The sequence below is a fragment of the Mustela lutreola genome, chromosome 14 (genome assembly GCF_030435805.1).
Source record: "Mustela lutreola isolate mMusLut2 chromosome 14, mMusLut2.pri, whole genome shotgun sequence".
Lineage (NCBI taxonomy): Eukaryota > Metazoa > Chordata > Mammalia > Carnivora > Mustelidae > Mustela > Mustela lutreola.
The window spans coordinates 48570809-48587919 of record NC_081303.1 but is presented as its reverse complement, the minus strand read 5'-3'; the positions used below and the strand labels follow the sequence as shown (position 1 = coordinate 48587919).

General features: G+C 43.7%; 1 protein-coding gene across 3 annotated transcripts in view; it reads left to right on the top strand.

Annotated features, from left to right (window-relative positions):
• Window positions 1–358: 358 nt before the first annotated feature.
• The window catches only part of KDM5B (lysine demethylase 5B), a 92350-nt gene continuing 75597 nt past the window's right edge, over window positions 359–17111 (top strand). Inside the window, exon 1 of one of the 3 annotated variants that reach the window (XM_059147051.1) lies at window positions 359–753. In XM_059147051.1, coding sequence (XP_059003034.1) covers window positions 550–753 — 204 coding nt within the window. In that variant the 5' untranslated portion in view covers window positions 359–549. The remainder of the gene's footprint in view (window positions 754–17111) is intronic. The other 2 variants (XM_059147052.1, XM_059147050.1) reach the window with 2 other exon arrangements.

The window sequence follows — 17111 nt, the reverse complement described above, 5'->3', positions numbered from 1 at the left end:
CCCCCTACCTAGAAGATCCTTCTCCATTATGCCGGACACTTTTTGCCCCTCCCCAGGTTTTACTAAGTGTATACACTTCTATCATGGCACCTACCAGAGTGTGCCGACATGATTGAATAACCCACTCAAGTGTCTGATCTTCTCCACCAGAGTATTAACTTCTTGAGGGAAGGGACTCTGGCACGTAGTAAATGGTCAATAAATGCTGGCCTGACTGGACTGTAACGATCAACTCCATCCCCAGGCTAAAGGCCCCGGCCCCGCCCGATTCAGGGGCGGGGCCGAGAGCTCGGCGCGGGGGGTGTGTGGGGGAATGAGTGGGGGTGGGGGTGGGACTCTTTTTCCTCGCCGTGGCGGCGGAGGCGCACGGCGTGGGTAGCGGCAAGACGTCGTCGGAGGAAGGCTGAAAAAGCCCCAGGTGCTGCCGTTGCTAGTACAAGTCGGATTTGCTGTCGCCGGAGCCGCGTCTGTACACGTCTCGGACCGAGCGCAGCCCGTCGCCGCGGTCCCGGAGCCCAGCCAGTCCTCACCCGTCTCCGACCAGCGGTGATGGAGCCGGCCACCGCGCTGCCCCCGGGCCCGCGCCCGGCGCTGCCCCTCGGGGGCCCGGGCCCGCTGGGCGAGTTCCTGCCTCCCCCCGAGTGCCCGGTCTTCGAGCCTAGCTGGGAAGAGTTCGCGGACCCCTTCGCTTTCATCCACAAGATCCGGCCCATAGCCGAGCAGACTGGGATCTGTAAGGTGCGGCCGCCGCCGGTGAGTCACGCCGGCACCCCGGATCCTGCTTGCGGCTGGGGGAGGGAGCGGGGACTCGCGGACCGGGGAGGCCTGAAACGCGGCGGGGCGGGGAGCGGGGTCGCCCTAGATGCCGCGTCAAGTTTGGGGCTGCCCCAGGGTCGGAGTTGAGGCCGGGGGAGGAGGACGGGGCTTCTGCAGGGTTGGAGAAGAGGAGCGTGGGAGAGCGGGCGCTTCGGTGGTGCCACCCCGAGGGCCCCGGCGACGCGCGGCTCGGGCGGACGGGTGTGCAGCCCGGCCCGGGGTTCGGGTTCGGTTCCGGATGGAGTGGCGGCCGGGGTGGGCGCGGGGATGCTTCCTGCCGGAGGCCGGCGGCGTCGCGGGCGAGGAGGGCGGGCGCCGGGCCCGGCGCCGCTCCGCGGGCTGGGGCTCGCCTCCTCCCCCGGGGTGCGGGGGTGTGTGCTGGGTGGGGGTGGGGGACTTGCGAGTTGTCGTGCGCGGAGGAAAGTTTTCAATATGGCGGCGGGAGCCCCTGGTCCTTTGTGTGGTGGCGGCGTCGGCCCGGAGCGGCCCTCACCTGGGCGCCCCACCCTGCAGGCGGGGGCACCCCCCTGCCCCCCGGGCCCCGGGCCTCCTGCTGTCCCCTGGGCAGAGATTGAGGAGGGGGCGTCCAGCGCTGCCGGGGGGCGGGGAGGAGCCGCGGGGCCGGCCCCGGAGCCGAGGTGGTGGTGTGGGGGGCGTAAGTGTGTGTGGGGGCGCTTGGGGGCGCTTGGGGCGCAGGACCGGCGGCGGAGGGCCGGGTGCCCGCCCGCGCGCCCGGCTGCGCACACACCCGACTTTGGGCCGGGCCGCTCGGCTCCCCAGGGAGATCTGGGCTGTGTCGGTGGGGTGGGGGCGAGGTCGTGCAGTAGGGGGACGTGTCAGACCAGAAGACCTCCGGAGGCTTCACGCGCACTTCCCGCGCCCCGCAGCCCGCGGAGGTTGAAATGCAGCCCCACTTCAGCCCTCTGAGCCCCGTTTGAAGCGCTTCGGGCCTGGGGGCTGTGTGTGTGAGGGGTGGGGTGTTGCTGAAGTCATCCCTAACGGCTCCAACGTTCGCTGAGCAGAGCCGGGCCAGCCCTTCCTTGTCCCCCACCTCCGCCTCCACCCCCACCCGGAACTGGGTGCGCGCCTACACCCCTGTTTTTTTGCCCACCTTGCGGATGGTCCGAGTCCGAGTTGGCCTGAACCGTTGGGATGGGCCTGGACGGGCTGGAACCGTTGGGAAGGATGTTTAACTGCTTTTCCTACAGTTGAAGAATCTTCTCCCCACTATCCTCCCCACCCCCCCACCCCACCCCCACTCCTACCCCCGCTCCCACACCCGCTGGAGGAAGATTCCGGCCCCCCCCCCAATCCCTTTCTTTCTTAAGCTTGCTCTTTGTAATGACATTTGGAGTTGCAGGGGTTCTGTATGTAATCCTTCTGGTTTGGAAAAGCAGTTTTGAGGGAGATCTCTGTATGTCTCCTTTCTCGCGTCTCCCATCTCCTTCCCCCCAAAATTAAAACACAGACACCACACTTTGGTTTTTCTTGGACAAGTTTGAAGATGGAGATGAGACCTATGCTTCAGAAAATAACTGCTCAGTTAGAATGGGGGAAATGTTTGAAAATAGAACCATTTGTTTCAAGAAGTGGATAAGGTTGGTTCTTGTTGCTTAAGGGAAGTGTATTTCTTCTAGAGTGCAAAGAGGCCTGCAGAAGTTCTAGCCGGGACATATTAGAGCTAAGGTTTTAATTCTTGAAGAATAGGTCATGTTTCAAACATTTAGCAGTTTGGCTTTATGTCATATGCTAGGGAGGGTGAATGTGAGTATTGTTCATTTGCATTAGTGAGATTTTATTCAGAAATCGGCAACTTGATTAAGTTCTTGGTAACCAAAATGTGTGGAGTCGGGTTCCTAGGAGTGAGAGTTGTCCTCCATGTTGGTATTGTGGTATACTAGGGCTGGGGTAAACCCTTTATTTTACTTTATTATTCTGTGCCTTTTGTAGGGCCCTTTCCCAGAAAGATAGTGTTGGCTCTGGTTAGGTTTGGCTACCCATTTCTTCATCTTGGCTAGGGTATTAATGGTAAGCTTTGCAAAATGTGTGATCATACTGCCTTTTCCCATTCTGAATGCCAGACAGACATGATGGCCACCATTTTGTAATGAGAGTAGTACATTCTACAGCCTGAGAAAGGGTGTTAAGTAGGCACAAATAATCTACAAACATAACCAGTGCTCTGTTTTGGAGACCTCCTTTGTGTGAGGGGGGCTTTCTTCCTCCTTTGTTTAACAAACTCCTGTGCCAAATGGAAAGAGTTTGTTGTTGATATAACCACAAAAAGGGAAATCTTTCCAGAAGTTGTAGCTCTTGAAGAAGGGTCTTGTTAGAACAAAGGTTTCTTAAGGGATGTAAACAGTCTTTGTTTTAGAAACTGTTCTGTTTTAGAAAGCTGTGAACAAGTGGTTTCATATAGTTGAAATAAAGCAAAAAAAAAATCCAAGAGGTATGAAATATTGTCCCTGGTATAGTTATATAATGCCTGTGTTTCTAGATGGTTTTTGTTCTCTAGTTTTTTGGAATACAAGTGGCTGTATTAAAATGGAGATTGGGTCTGTTGGTATTTGTTGTTGGGAGAGTAGGGGAAGAATTATAAAGCATTTCTATTTCCTTTGTTCTTATCTTTGTATCTTTAATTAATGTTACTTACATAGTTTCAGTTTATAGCTGCATTCTGTGAGGGTCCTAAACTGTTTTGCTTCTGAAAACTTGGGGTTCACAGAAATTTGTGAAATTTTAATAAATGTGATATAAGGTAATAAATTAAGAAGACTGTTAAATCCTGAGTTAAAAGTTTAAAGAAGGAAATAAATGTCTCTCAAATGAAGTATGTAGGATAACAAGTTTTATTTCCTGGGCTTCAATTTTTTTAACTTTACAATTAATCTGACTTCTGGTTTGCTACCTGAAAAATGCACATTTTCATTTCCTCCTTGATGTGCTTAGATGTCTTTTTAAGGGCAGATTTTCCATGTTGCTTTGTGGTATTTGGAAGTGATTAATTTTAGGAGTGTTAACTATTAAGCAAAAAATAGGTTGGCTGCTCAGTGATACTTACCGAGTCTCCCAAGTTTGATTGGAATATATTTGATGGATTTAATAACTTTGTTGCCCTCAAATGTCTAACATTTGGCCATAGATAGTCAGATTCCACATATTTTTTTTTGGCAGTGTCCAAAAATCAGGGATTTAAATCAAACCCCAGATGGCACAACAGACACATTTTTTTCAGCTTTAACTTCCTGTGGGTCATTAGTTTGATCCCTTCATCTTCATAGGCAAAGTGTAAAACTTTGGAGTATTTTAATGCAGTCAGCATCTTTGAGTGAGCCTGCTCCATTAGGAGCAGGGAGGAATTTAAATACACATTTCTTTGTATGGTTAGAGGTGTTAATGATATGGAGCTCATTTACTCTCATTCCAACCTATCAATCTCCCTAATTTTAGGTTTGATTGACTTTGGCCTAACTCTCTCTGTTGTTTTCCCAGTTCCTTTGGTGTCTCGGAATTTTTCTCTGGTTGGGATTCTTTAGCCACCTTAGACCCTTTACCATTTGGAGAAAAGGCTTATCAATCAAAAACATCCTTGAGTGAAAGAAAAACTTATAATTACTTTTTAAAAAATAACAGCTTTATTGAGATATAATTCATATATACTATGTAATTCATCAACTTAAAATGTAACACGTAGAGGTTTTAAGTAGTTTCAGGGCTGTAAGACCATCATCACAATCAATGTTAGAACATTTTCATCACTCCCAAAAGAAACCCTGTGCCCACTTGTAACTGCCTTTTAAGACAAATTTAGGACTGTGCTGCTCAGAAGAAAAACTTTTTTCTCACTAACTAGGAGACTGGATTAAGTCCTTCAGGTAGTTTGAAAGTGTCTGCCTTAACATAAAAACAAAATTCATTTGTTATTAGTCTTTGAATGGGTGTTTAGCTGAATTTGACTTTGCTAGTAGTAAATGTAAATTGGTTACACAGGGAGCCACGAACCTATCCACCTAGCTGTGACTTTTAGTGAACTGATCAACAAAATTGATAGATTTTTAGAATAGAATGTGAGTGGTGTTATAAATACATGAGCCAGCTCAGCTTAAGATTCATACCCCACTGGAAAAATTTCCCTACCATTGATTATAGGATTTGTTTAAGCATGCAACCTAAACCTTTTTCAAGAGCAAAATGAACTGAGAATTACCTTTGAAAAGTGTTAATGTTGTGGTAAAGCTAGGGTTAAAGCTTTCATTATTGAGATATACTGATAAGAAAAAATTTGGAAAAATTTATTTAGCCCTCAATTTCAATCTTTGTCTCTGAGGTACTTAATTTTCTTTATGATGTGTTAGCCTAAATTTAAGAGTATTTCTGTTTGATCAGCAGAACTTAATTATTTGTTTAATTTGAGGGACAGAAAATTCAGGATGTTTAGGATACTTTAATATGCAGGTAGAAATCTTCCAGGGAGCGAGTTTTCTTTCAGAAAGGAAAAAAAGGGGTGCCTGGGTAGCTCAGCCTTTAAGCTTTTGCCTTTGGTTCAGGCCATGATCCTAGGGTCCTGCGATGGACCCCTGCATCAGGCTTCTTGCTCATCACGGAGCCAGCTTCTCCCTCTCACTCTACCTGCTTGTGTTCCCTCTCTCGTTCTCTCTCTCTTTCTGTCAAATGAATTCTTAAAAAAAGCACAGGGGTGGGGTGGGTGGGGGGAGGTGCGCCTGGGTGGCTCAGTGGGTTAAGCCTCTACCTTTGGCTAAGGTCATCATGGTCCTGGGGTCTTGGGATGGGGGCTGAGCCCTGCATTGGGCTCTCTGCTCAGCAGGGAGCCTGCTTCCTCCTCTTCTCTCTGCCTGTCTCTCTGTCTACTTTCTGATCTCTGTCTGTCAAATAAATAAAATCTTAAAAAAAAAAAAAAAGAAAATACCATTGCAAACTACTGGATAAAAAAAAATTGAATCTGGTTTATGTGCTGTAAATGGGATATTTTTCTAGACTTTTGTAACTTCTTGTTTTAATTGGACCATATTAAAGGTTGGCTATAGAAAGGGATAAAGGGAGAACTTATGTACACCACCCCGCCATGAAACTGCTAATTAGGTTCCTGGATTTGGGTTCCAGGAAGCCTACTTGTGTTACCTCTTTCCAAAGGCTATCTAAAGGCTGTATATAGGTTTAAAAAACCAGGAACCTAGAAAATCCTTGCTTTCCTCGTTGTACAGATCTTTCAGCTTGATTTGTGTTGAGTTAGTAGTGTGATTTTTTTTTTTCCTTCCTAAGAGAATTAGATATTCTGTAGAGATTCTGTAGATATTCTGTAGAGATGCTAATAATATAATTAAAGTATAGAACAACCCCCAAAAAACCTTTTTTTTTAAACCAATCTAAAAAAAAAAGGTTAAGTGGGATAATTGTTGGGAATTGAAAGGCTCTCTGTACTTTTCTTTCTGAAATTTTAAGTTTGAGTCACTTGAAGAGGCATTACCAGAGGCTAACTGATGAGTTTAGGGTAAGTGGGTGAGGTGAGTAGAGTGATACTTTGGAAAGCCTAACACTTGGGCTTCTCCCATTTTGTTTTATATTAAAGTTGAGAGGGGTGCCTGGGTGGTTCAGATTATTTAAGCAGCTGTGTTGGGATTAGGGTCCTGGGATGGTGGAGCCCGCTTCTCTCTCTCCCTTTGCTGTTCTCCCTGCTTGTGCACGCGCTCTCTGTCTCTCTCTCTGAAATAAAATCTTTTAAAAAAATAAAGTTCGAGAAACTTATAACTGAATTTTAAAATGTAATTTGTGAGAAACTTGTTGGAGACCTGAGAATTGTATGCAGCATACCAAGGACTTTTTTGTTAACTGCTGTGTCTTAGCATGGAAAAAAGTTAAATGAGATGCTACCTTCATAACCTCCAAAAATTCTTCCAAAAGTGCTGCTTTTTCTGTCATTAACTATTAGATGATTTCTGTGGTGAATGTGCTTTTTATACAATCCCCGTGTTTATGAACCAGAGTAATGAGGAAAAGCCGCCACCAGGGCACTGAGACATTTCTGTTCCATAATTGTGCCATGTTTGGAATTTGACTAAATGCATTCTTAAAAGTCCTTTTGTTTTTTTAAACATTTCATTGTAGATCATTCCTCTAAAAAGTTTCTATCATTGTCTTATACCTTAGACACTGTCTACAGTCATCCCATCTGTTTTTGTTTTGTTTTGTTTTGTTTTTTCTTTTTTTCTCATTTACCTTTCTTTCTGGACAGAAAAATTACTTTGTTCTGCCAGAGCTATCACTTCCAGTGTGTAAAGTCAAAGATTTTTATTATGAAAATACTCAACCATACACAAAAGCACAGAGAATGTAGTCCCTTTTAGCTATTTTCCTGGATATAGAAGAGCAGAAAGCAGATTAGTAGCATTGGGATTGAGAGTAAGCTAGTGCCTTCAGTTAGTTATAAAGAACAATTTTGCCTTATGAAGGGTGTGAGTGAGATTTGGGCAGTTAGGAATAGGGTTTCTAGCCTTTAGTGAGTGATGGTTTCTTTACCCAATTAGAATGGGGATTGTATTTCTCAAATTTTTTTTTTAAGATTTTATTTTTAAGTAATCTCTGTATCCAGTTTGGGACTTGAACCTACAACCTAGAGATCAAGACTCATGCTCTACTGACTGAGCCAGCCAGGCACCCTGCATTTCTCAGTTTTAAGCAGTGGCTTTGTTGCTTTATTACACATTATTGGAACCTGTGCAGAAATTTGACCATCTTCGGTCAACTCTTGGCACCCAGAAGTGTGGTGGTGGTTGTGGTGGTGGTTGGAGTAGGTTGGAATAGGTTGGAGGGCATTCTCTGCAAGCATCCTTCCATTCTTTCTCTGTCCATTTCTGTCTGCCAGGCTAGCTCAACTGTTCTCTCCCTTGGGGGACAAATGGTGGCAGTGTAGCTACTTCCTTATAACATGGCTTGGGATAAGCATGTTTAAAATACTATTTGCACCAATTACAATTGCTATAGTGGAAAAGAATCTGAAATTTCTCCTGGAAAAGGAGTTTTAAGAACATGAGAATCAAAGGGGGCTAATTAGGGACGCCTGGGTGGCTCAGTTGGTTGAGCAGCTGCCTTCGGCTCAGGTCATGATCCCAGCATCCTGGGATCGAGTCCCACATCAGGCTCCTTGCTCGGCAGGGAGCCTGCTTCTCCCTCTGACTCTGTCTGCCATTCTGTCTGCCTGTGCTCGCTCTCTTTCCCTCTCTCTCTCTGATAAATAAATAAATAAATAAAATCTTTAAAAAAAAAAAAGGGGGGGGGGCTAATTAGTTGTTGCTTAGGCTGTTAGGTTCACTTTTCTGTGAAGAGGGGTAGTTTGGCCTTCAGCCTCGGTGCAGTTTCTGTTTTAGCCGAATTGCTGATAAACATTTCTGTGGTGTCAAAAGTTGAAAAGGGACAGTTTGAAAATCAGGTCATTGAAAAATATTTTCTGTCATAAACCCTTAAAATTTTATTGCTTTCCCCGTCAAAATAATAACTTAATTTCTCAGTAGGAAACAGGTTAAACAACACCAGGCAGAAGATCACATAATTAATGTTTGCATTTATTTATTTATTTATCTGTAAAGATTTTATGTATTTGACAGAGATCACAAGTAGGCATAGAGGCAGGCAGAGAGAGAGAGGGAAGCAGGGGAGCGAAAGCCTGATGCGGGACTCGATCCCAGGACCCTGAGACCATGACCTAGGCCGAAGGCAGAGGCTCAATTCTCTGAGCCACCCAGGTGTCCCATGAATGGTTTTTTAGAACTGACTGATTTCATTTCACTTGGTAATACGTTATTTTACAATAGGTGTAAAATTTAAGGAATATTTTGCATGGGTAAAAGTAAGCTTTATCAAGGGAAGTGTATGTGGAATTTTTTTTTTTTAAGGAAGTTTTTTTTTTTTTTTTGACAGAGAAAGACACAGTGAGAGTAGGAACACAAGCAGGGGGAGTGGGAGAGGGAGAAACAGGCTTTTTGCTGAGCTGAGGCTTGACCCTAGGAACCTGGGATCATGACCTGAGCCAAAGGCAGATGCCCAACTACTGAGCCACCCAGTGACCCTGGATTATTATTTTTTAAGTCTGTTCCTTTATTTTTTTAAAAGATTTTATTTATTTGAGAGAGAGAGAGAGTGTGTGTGTGTGTGTGAGAACGAGCAGGGGAGGGGCAGAGGGAGAGGGGAAAGCAGACTCCCTACTGAGCGGGGAGCCCAACTGGGGCTTGATACCAGGACTCCAGGACCATAGCACTTAATCAGATGAGCCACCCAGGAGCCCCTAAAGTCTGTTCCTTTATTATGTAAAAGAAGGAGTCATGTGTTTCTAGATTTTAGAAGCATAGGTGGGTAGAGTTCTGAGTCTAATTCTGTCATGACCTTGGACAATGTCATTTTTCTCCAATGTGTGCTTTCTCATCTGCTTTAAGGGGATCTGACACTGACCTAGGGCTGCTGTCCAGATTAATTAATTGATGGGTTGCAAGGAGCTTAAATCCTAAAGCTTTATTTGTTCACTGCTAGGAAGAGTCTGGGAACAGATTTAGTGAGGCAAGAGTTAGTACAAATATGTGTCCCTCCTATTCCCCTACAGTGAAAGAAAGGATTTTTAAAAAGTGAAACTTGAAAAGTAAAAAAACTCAGCATTAAAACTATGTTGTACAGAATGTAATTCTTCTTTTGGTCTAGATGAAGCTTGTTTATTCCTAGATATTTTTAAAAATTAGGTTAAAATTAGATTAAAATCTTTTTTTAGGGGCACTTGGGTGGTTCAGTGGGTTAAAGCCTCTGCCTTTGGCTCAGGTCATGATCCCACAGTCCTGGGATCGAGCCCCACATCAGGCTCTATGCTCAGCAGGCAGCCTGTTTTCCTCCTCTCTCTCTGCCTGCTTCTCTGTGTACTTGTAATCTTTGTCTGTCAAATAAATGAATGAATAAAATCTTTTAAAAAATAAATAAATAAAATCTTTTTTTAAGTAGAACTGTTATAAACTATTTCAGAAAATTTGCAGGTGCATATGTTATGTGTGTCTTGTGTAGTATGCATATTCAGGCAAGAGTTTGTATTAGGTGAGCTTTGTATTAAGAAATGTTTAAAATCATTTAAATCTCTCCTAGTATGAGATGGCTGTGATGTTGTCAAAGCCCTGTAAATGGAGGGCATTTTATCTTACCTAACAATCAAATAATCCCAGTTTTTCCTAAGTAGGAAATTGAGTTATTCGATTGAGTCTTTAATGTAATATTCCACAGTAATTCTTCTTGTAAAATGGGGAGAAAAAAAAGTAAAAGGCGGCAGGGAAGATGTTTATTTTGATCCTCAGGACAGAGCCAGACTGTATTTTTTTCCTTAGTAACAGGCGAACTTTAAAAAAAAAAAAATAAAAAAAAAAAGCTGCTGAGAATTCCCATACAAACCTGGATTCCCCAGTCTTTTGTCCGGATATATCTTGTTATTGGACCTCATAACATTGTCTCTTACGTAGACTCATATATATTGTTTGTACTAGTGGGGTTTTTTTGGTTTTTTTTTTTTTTTTTTTGGTTTGTTTTTGTTTCAAGAGAGAAAGTGCTCAAGTGTGGGAGCGGCAGTGGATGAGGGAGAGAAAATTTCAAGCAGACTCTGCACTGAGTGTGGAGGCTACTGTGGGCCTTGATCCCACGACCCTGAGATCACCACCTGAGCTGAAACCAAGAGTCAGAGGCTAAACAGACTGTGCCACCTAGGTGCCCGTTTCCTTTTTGTTTGTTTGTTTTTATCTTGAATCAAGCAGTTTATTTAGTATTGCTTCCTAGATGTATTAAAAACACTTTCCAGTATGTTTAAACAACTTTTAAGTCTTCAAACGTTGAGTATTTTAGTTAGGGAACATGCACCTAGCCTAAGAGTTCTCTTCTGAGCTATGCTCCTTATGTGGCCGTAGGCAGATTTTTGTGCATTCCTGTGCTAATTCATGCCATCTCACTGGCTTGACCAGATTGTAATGTTCAGAGAACTGAAAGTTGAAAACTTAGTGTGTGTTGAGCACTTGGTTGGGGCTTTCATTCAGCTCATATTCCTATGTGGCATATATACTCCAGACTAGATATTGAAATGTTACCATTTTACTCTAATCTCATAACTCCGAAACAAAGAACAAATCCTTATCAAACCCACACATTTACAAGGTCTTTAAGGCAAGATCCTCCCAGGGGCACCTGGGTGGCTCAGTCGTTAAGCTTCTGCCTTTAGCTCAGGTCACGATCCCAGGGTTCTGGGATGGAGCCCACATCCGGCTCCCTGCTCAGTGGGAAACCTGCTTTTCTCCCTTTCCCACCCCCGCTGCTTGTATTCCCTCTCTCCCTGTTCCTTTCTCTTTCTGTGTCAAATAAATAAAATCTTAAAAAAAAAAATCCTCCCAATTTTCTGTGTGGTTGTACCAACTCATCATTAAACCAGATGGTAATGTCTCATCTTTGCCAGTCTCTAACTTGGAGGGAAGAGATGGGGAGAGCAGGATCTCTTAGGATTTGTATTATGGTATCTTAGTTATGGGACAGGGTTGAGGGAGTGGAGATGAGAGAGGTCTACAAAGACAGACTTCGGAGTATAATTTCCATTTTGTAAAATTTCAGATATTCACATATTCAAAGCTTTTTCTTCTCCCAGAGAGGCTCCTATCCAGTGGTATGATGTATTATGGATTAATTGAGACTGGCCACCAGATTTTCCAGTAGGAAGCTGGCTTCAGGGATTTGTGTATGATGTGGATTTAGGGTTTTTAAAAACTGTGCTTCATGAGCTTGGGTGGCTCAGTCGTTAAGCATTTGCCTTCGACTCAGGTCATGATCCCAGTGTCCTGGTATCCAGCCCCATATAGGCTCCTTGCTCAGTGGGGAGCCTGCTTCTCCTTGTCCAGCTCCCCTGTGCTTGTGTTCCCTCTCTCACGATCTCTCTGTCATAAATAAATAAAATCTTTAAAAACAAAAAGAAAGATTGTCATTAAAGGAAAAATTGTACTTCATGGCAGTCCATTCTACTGGGTTCCTTTCACCCCTTTTTTTCTCTGCTAATCTGTGGCTTTTCTCCTCTTCATTTATAAAATTTATCTTCAACTTACGTTTTAATTGCTTATCAAGATTTTTTTTGAGAGGAACGGAGTTTAGAATTTGACTTAGGATCCAAGGTAATTTGTTTTTGGAGATTGGTATCAGCTAGGAAGTGAGAACTTGAAGAGAGCAGATTCATGGAAAGAATACTACAGTAGGAAACAAAACATTTGCCTTCTGGTGTGTGTTCCATTGTTAATGTGTTATCCTTGAGCTGTTAGCTTTAAGAGGGTCCTGACTATTTTCAGAGTTTCTTATTCCATTGAACTTGCCCTGCTTTACATAGTGAGTCCTAAAAGAGGTAAGTAAACTTACTCAAAGTCACCTGACCAGTATGTGATGGAGTAAGGATTTGAACCTAGAGTTAGTGCACTTAACCACTACTTAGAGGCTCTTGGGTGGCTCAGTAGGTTAAAGCCTCTGCTTTCGGCTCGGGTCATGATCCCAGGGTCCAGGGATCGAGCCCCACATCAGGCTCTGCTCAGCAGGAAGCCTGTTTCCTCCTCTCTCTCTGCCTGCCTCTCTGCCTACTTGTGATCTCTGTCTGTCAAATAAATAAATAAAATCTTTGGGACGCCTGGGTGGCTCAGTGGGTTAAGCCGCTGCCTTCGGCTCAGGTCATGATCTCAGAGTCCTGGGATCGAGCCCCGCATCGGGCTCTCTGCTCAGCGGGGAGCCTGCCTGCCTCTCTACCTGCCTCTCTGCCTGCTTGTAATCTCTGTCTGTCAAATAAATAAATAAAATCTTTTAAAAATACCCACTACTTATATTGCCTCATATATCCATTGTAAAGATAACAGTTAATAGATGAGACAGTTGATGGAAAATTATGAATCTTTTATTACTTTATTATTGGCTGTTTTATTATCTGTTTGTATTATTCTTTTGCTTATACATTCCTGTCCTGGTGTAGGCTACCCTTTTTTTTCCTGATGTACTCAGCAGAAAACATTTTTGTTACTTAGTTCTTTCTGCTAACATATGACAGTTTCATAGATAAGGAAACTGCTGAGAGAAGTTAAGTGACTTGTCTAAGGTGAAAAAGCCTTTTTTTTTTTTTTTTTTAATTTATTATTTATTTGACAGAGAGAGATCACAAGTAAGCAGAGAGGCAGGCAGACAGAGAGAGGAGGAAGCAGGCTCCCTGCTGAGCAGAGAGCCCGATGTGGGACTCGATCCCAGGACCCCGAGATCATGACCCGAGCCGAAGTCAGCGGCTTATCCCACTGAGCCACCCAGGCGCCCGAAAAAGCCTTTTTTTAAGGTTTATTTATTTATTTGAGAAAGAGAGTGTGTGTGTGTGAGTGGAGTAGGGGCAGAGGGCGAGGGAGAACCTTATGCTGATTCCCAACAGTGTATTTTTTTTCTTTTAAGATTTTATTTATTTATTTGACAGAACGAGATCACAAGTAGGCAGAGATGCAGGCAGGGAGAGAGAGGAGGAAGCAGGCTCCCTGCTGAGCAGAGAGCCCGATGTGGGGCTCGATCCTAGGACCCCGGGATCATGACTCGAGCCAAAGGCAGAGGCTTTACCCCACTGAGCCACCCAGGCGCCCCCAACTGAGTGTAGAAGCCAATGCTGGACTCAGTTGATCTCAGGATCCTGAGATCATGACCTAAGCCGAAATCAAGAGTCAGATGGTCAACCAAATGAGCCACCCAGGTGTACCCCCTAAGGTGACACAGCTTTTAAAGGACAGATTAGAAACTTCCAAACCATGGCTTTACTTCCAAGTTCACTGTTCTTCCTTATTATATACAGTGGCTCCCTTAATAAGTCCCACTAATTAGCTAGCTCTTCTCATTTCCTCTCATAGGCTTTTTGGGGCAAAGAGTGGTTTTCCCTAGCTTCCTTCTCACCATCCAAACACAACTGAAGGGACATCAGTAAAATTAGTAGTGATACCAAATGATACTAAAATACCATTTCATTAATTCTTAATCCTGGCTCATCAATTTCAGTAACCACCCAGGTTTAATGGAAGAGTATCCATTAAGCCTTAGGCACCCTGAATGTAGCCCTAACTCCCATCAAAATCATCCTGGACTCCACTGCAGAATTGAATTAGAATCTCATGGAATGCCCACGTTTGAATTTTAAGGCATTCCTCTGGCCTCTGGTCATATTTATTTGTTTATTTATTAAAAGATTTTACTTATTTTTGAGAGAGAGAGAAAAAATGGCGGGGCGGGGGCATGGCTGTGTTAGCGGGAGAAGCGGACTTCCCACTGAACAGGGATCCTGGGAGGAGGGGGACGACTCATTCCCAGGAGCTTGGATTCATGACCTGAGCAGATGCTTGACTAACTAAGCCACTCAGGCGCCCTCCTCTGGTCATTTTAAAAGCCAAGGGGTGTGTGTGTGTGTGTGTGTTTATTATTTTTGAAGATTTTATTTGAGAGGGAGAGAACACAAGTAGGCAGCGCGGCATGCAGAGGGAGAGGGAGAAGCAGCCTCTCCACTGAGCAGGGACCCCAATGTGGGACTCGATCCCAGGACCCTTGAGAAGATGACATGAGCTGAAGCCAGATGCTTAACCGACTGAGCCACCCAGGTGCCCCCCCCCCCCCGCCCATCTAGGTTTAAGAACTGATTTTAGATAGTTCCCTGATAAGGTTTAGGCAGCTGTTTTTTTTTTTTTTTTTTTTTTAAAGATTTTATTTATTTATTTGACAGAGAAATCACAAGTAGGCAGAGAGGCAGGCAGAGAGAGAGAGAGGAGGAAGCAGGCTCCCTGCAGAGCAGAGAGCCCGATGCGGGACTCGATCCCAGGACCCTGAGATCATGACCTGAGCCGAAGGCAGCGGCTTAACCACTGAGCCACCCAGGCACCCTAGGCAGCTGTTAATATAAGGAATTCTCTATCTGTTGACTTTGAATTAGCAGAATTTCTCAACTATAGGGCCAGAAACTAGGGACTCCTTTTTTTTCAGCTCTGGTGAATGAAGAAATGAATTGGGTCCACAGCTGCAAAATCCTTTATTTAAAACCTGCAAAAATATAGAAGAGTTTTATGGAGTTTGTCCCTTTGATACCCGGCAGCCATTCAGCTGAGGACCAATTTTATTAGGCTGCAATTTCTGCGTATTTTACATTAAAGTGGGTTTTCTTGTAAATCAAATTATTATTAAATGTGGCAGTAAATGTGAAATAAATAAGGCAGTTGATGGTGCTGTCTCTACAATAATACCAGCATGGTTTGAGATATATCCCAAGATAAATTTAAGACCTTTGGAGGTAAGACCTATTTATCTGCCATTGTAAGTTGAGCATACCTATGTGTTAGTGCATCTTTTTCTCTTTCAAATAGGAGATGTAGCTAGCCTTGAAAAATGGTCAGAATTATAGCATATTGAGTAGAATTGCATATTGCCCTAAAAATACTAAGTGATCTGGCAGTGATGTATAGAGCAGCTTCCTATCAATTCCTATTCAAGTCCAGACTTCAGTCTTTTACTTCAGATGTGGCTGTTAGGGATCATACAGGTTCTAAAATTATTTCTACCTTTTTTTTTTTTTAAGATTTTATTTATTTATTTGACAGAGAGAGATCACAAGTATGCAGAGAGGCAGGCAGAGAGAGAGGGGAGGAAGCAGGCTCCCTGCCAAGCAGAGAGCCCGATGTGGGACTCGATCCCAGGACCCTGAGATCATGACCAGAGCTGAAGGCAGAGGCTTAACCAACCCACTGAGCCACCCAGGCGCCCCTTATTTCTACTTTTAACGTTAGGCTTGCAGCTAATTGTAGCTGGGCTAAATAACTTAAATATTTGCATCTAGTGAAATGAATGGCTTATTATTTATGTTTCTCTTAGTACAATTGCCAAATATGTCTTGATAAGGAACATAAAGCAAAAACAAAGATTTTGTAGTCTTTTAGTATCTTCTTAGAGACCTAGGCCATTTGGTAGTGTAGTTACTGTCCCTTTCGTGACCTTGATTTTGAATCTTGGAGTGTCCAGATGTAAAGTACTAAAGTTGTAGAACATGTGTTTACAGATACAGCAAGGCCTTCAAGGTAGGGTGTGGCCTGTTTACCTTTCCCTCCCCTCCGTACCCAGGTGGGTTTGGGTTTTGCTGAGGGGAAGGTTGTAGGGGCCGTGTCCAACCTTTTTCCTCAACCCCTTCCCCTGACAGATCATTTCTGGAACCTTTCTCTGAAGCATGTTATTTTTTCTTAACCTTGGTAGCCTCAATTTTCTCTCAGAAATTGTCTTTTCCTCACTGGGATCCTACTTGGGAAAAAAAAAGAAAAACAGAATCAAAACTACTTAATTAAATTTTCTTGGGGGAGAAAATCTGGCAGTATAGCTACTTGATTGTATTGAAGCAATATTTATGCCAGTTATAATTGCTGTAGGGGAGAAGAATCTGACATTTCTTCTGGTTTTATTTGGTGACTTTTGTGTCATGAGGTGTCAATGAATGATCCAAGAGAAATAATGCTCTCCTCTTAAATTTTCATGAGTGATCTATCATGTCAACCTATTTGAGTGGAAGATGATTTATACTAGGGATTTAGCTTTCTTATGATCCTTCCGGGTGATTTTTAAAAGGATGCTTCTAAATAGAAGCATATAAATAAGACTTTTGGGAATATGCCAAAAATTTGTATGAATCACCTCAGTACGTAACTTTTTGGTAGGGGTAGACATCTGTTAGGGACTTTTTTTTTTTAAGATTTTATTTATTTATTTGACAGAGACATAGAGAGCACAAGTAAGCAGAGTGGCAGGCAGAGGGAGAGAGAGAAGCAGACTCTCTGCTGAGCAGGGAGCCCGATGTGGGGCTCGATCCCAAGACCCTGGGATCATGACCTGAGCTGAAGGCAGCTGCTTAATCGACTGAGCCACCAGGCGCCCCTGTTAGGGACGTTTTGAAAGAGTAAGGTCTTCACGTGATCTTGTTATTATTCTCTTGCTCTTACTGTTTATAAACAAGGTGGTACTTAGTTAGCTTGTTCCTGTAACTGTCCTGGAAAGGAAACCATCTTTTTGAAGTTTTGGAAGGACTATTTTCCATGGTATTTCCACATGGTTTTGACAATAATAAATTTAAGTCATTTAGGGGTCCTACAAATACAGATTATTGTTACCAAGTTTTATTATAAGTGGTGAAGATGGGGTACCTGGGTGGCTCAGTCGTTAAGCCTCTACCTTCAGCTCAGGTTATGTTCTCATGATCTTGGGAT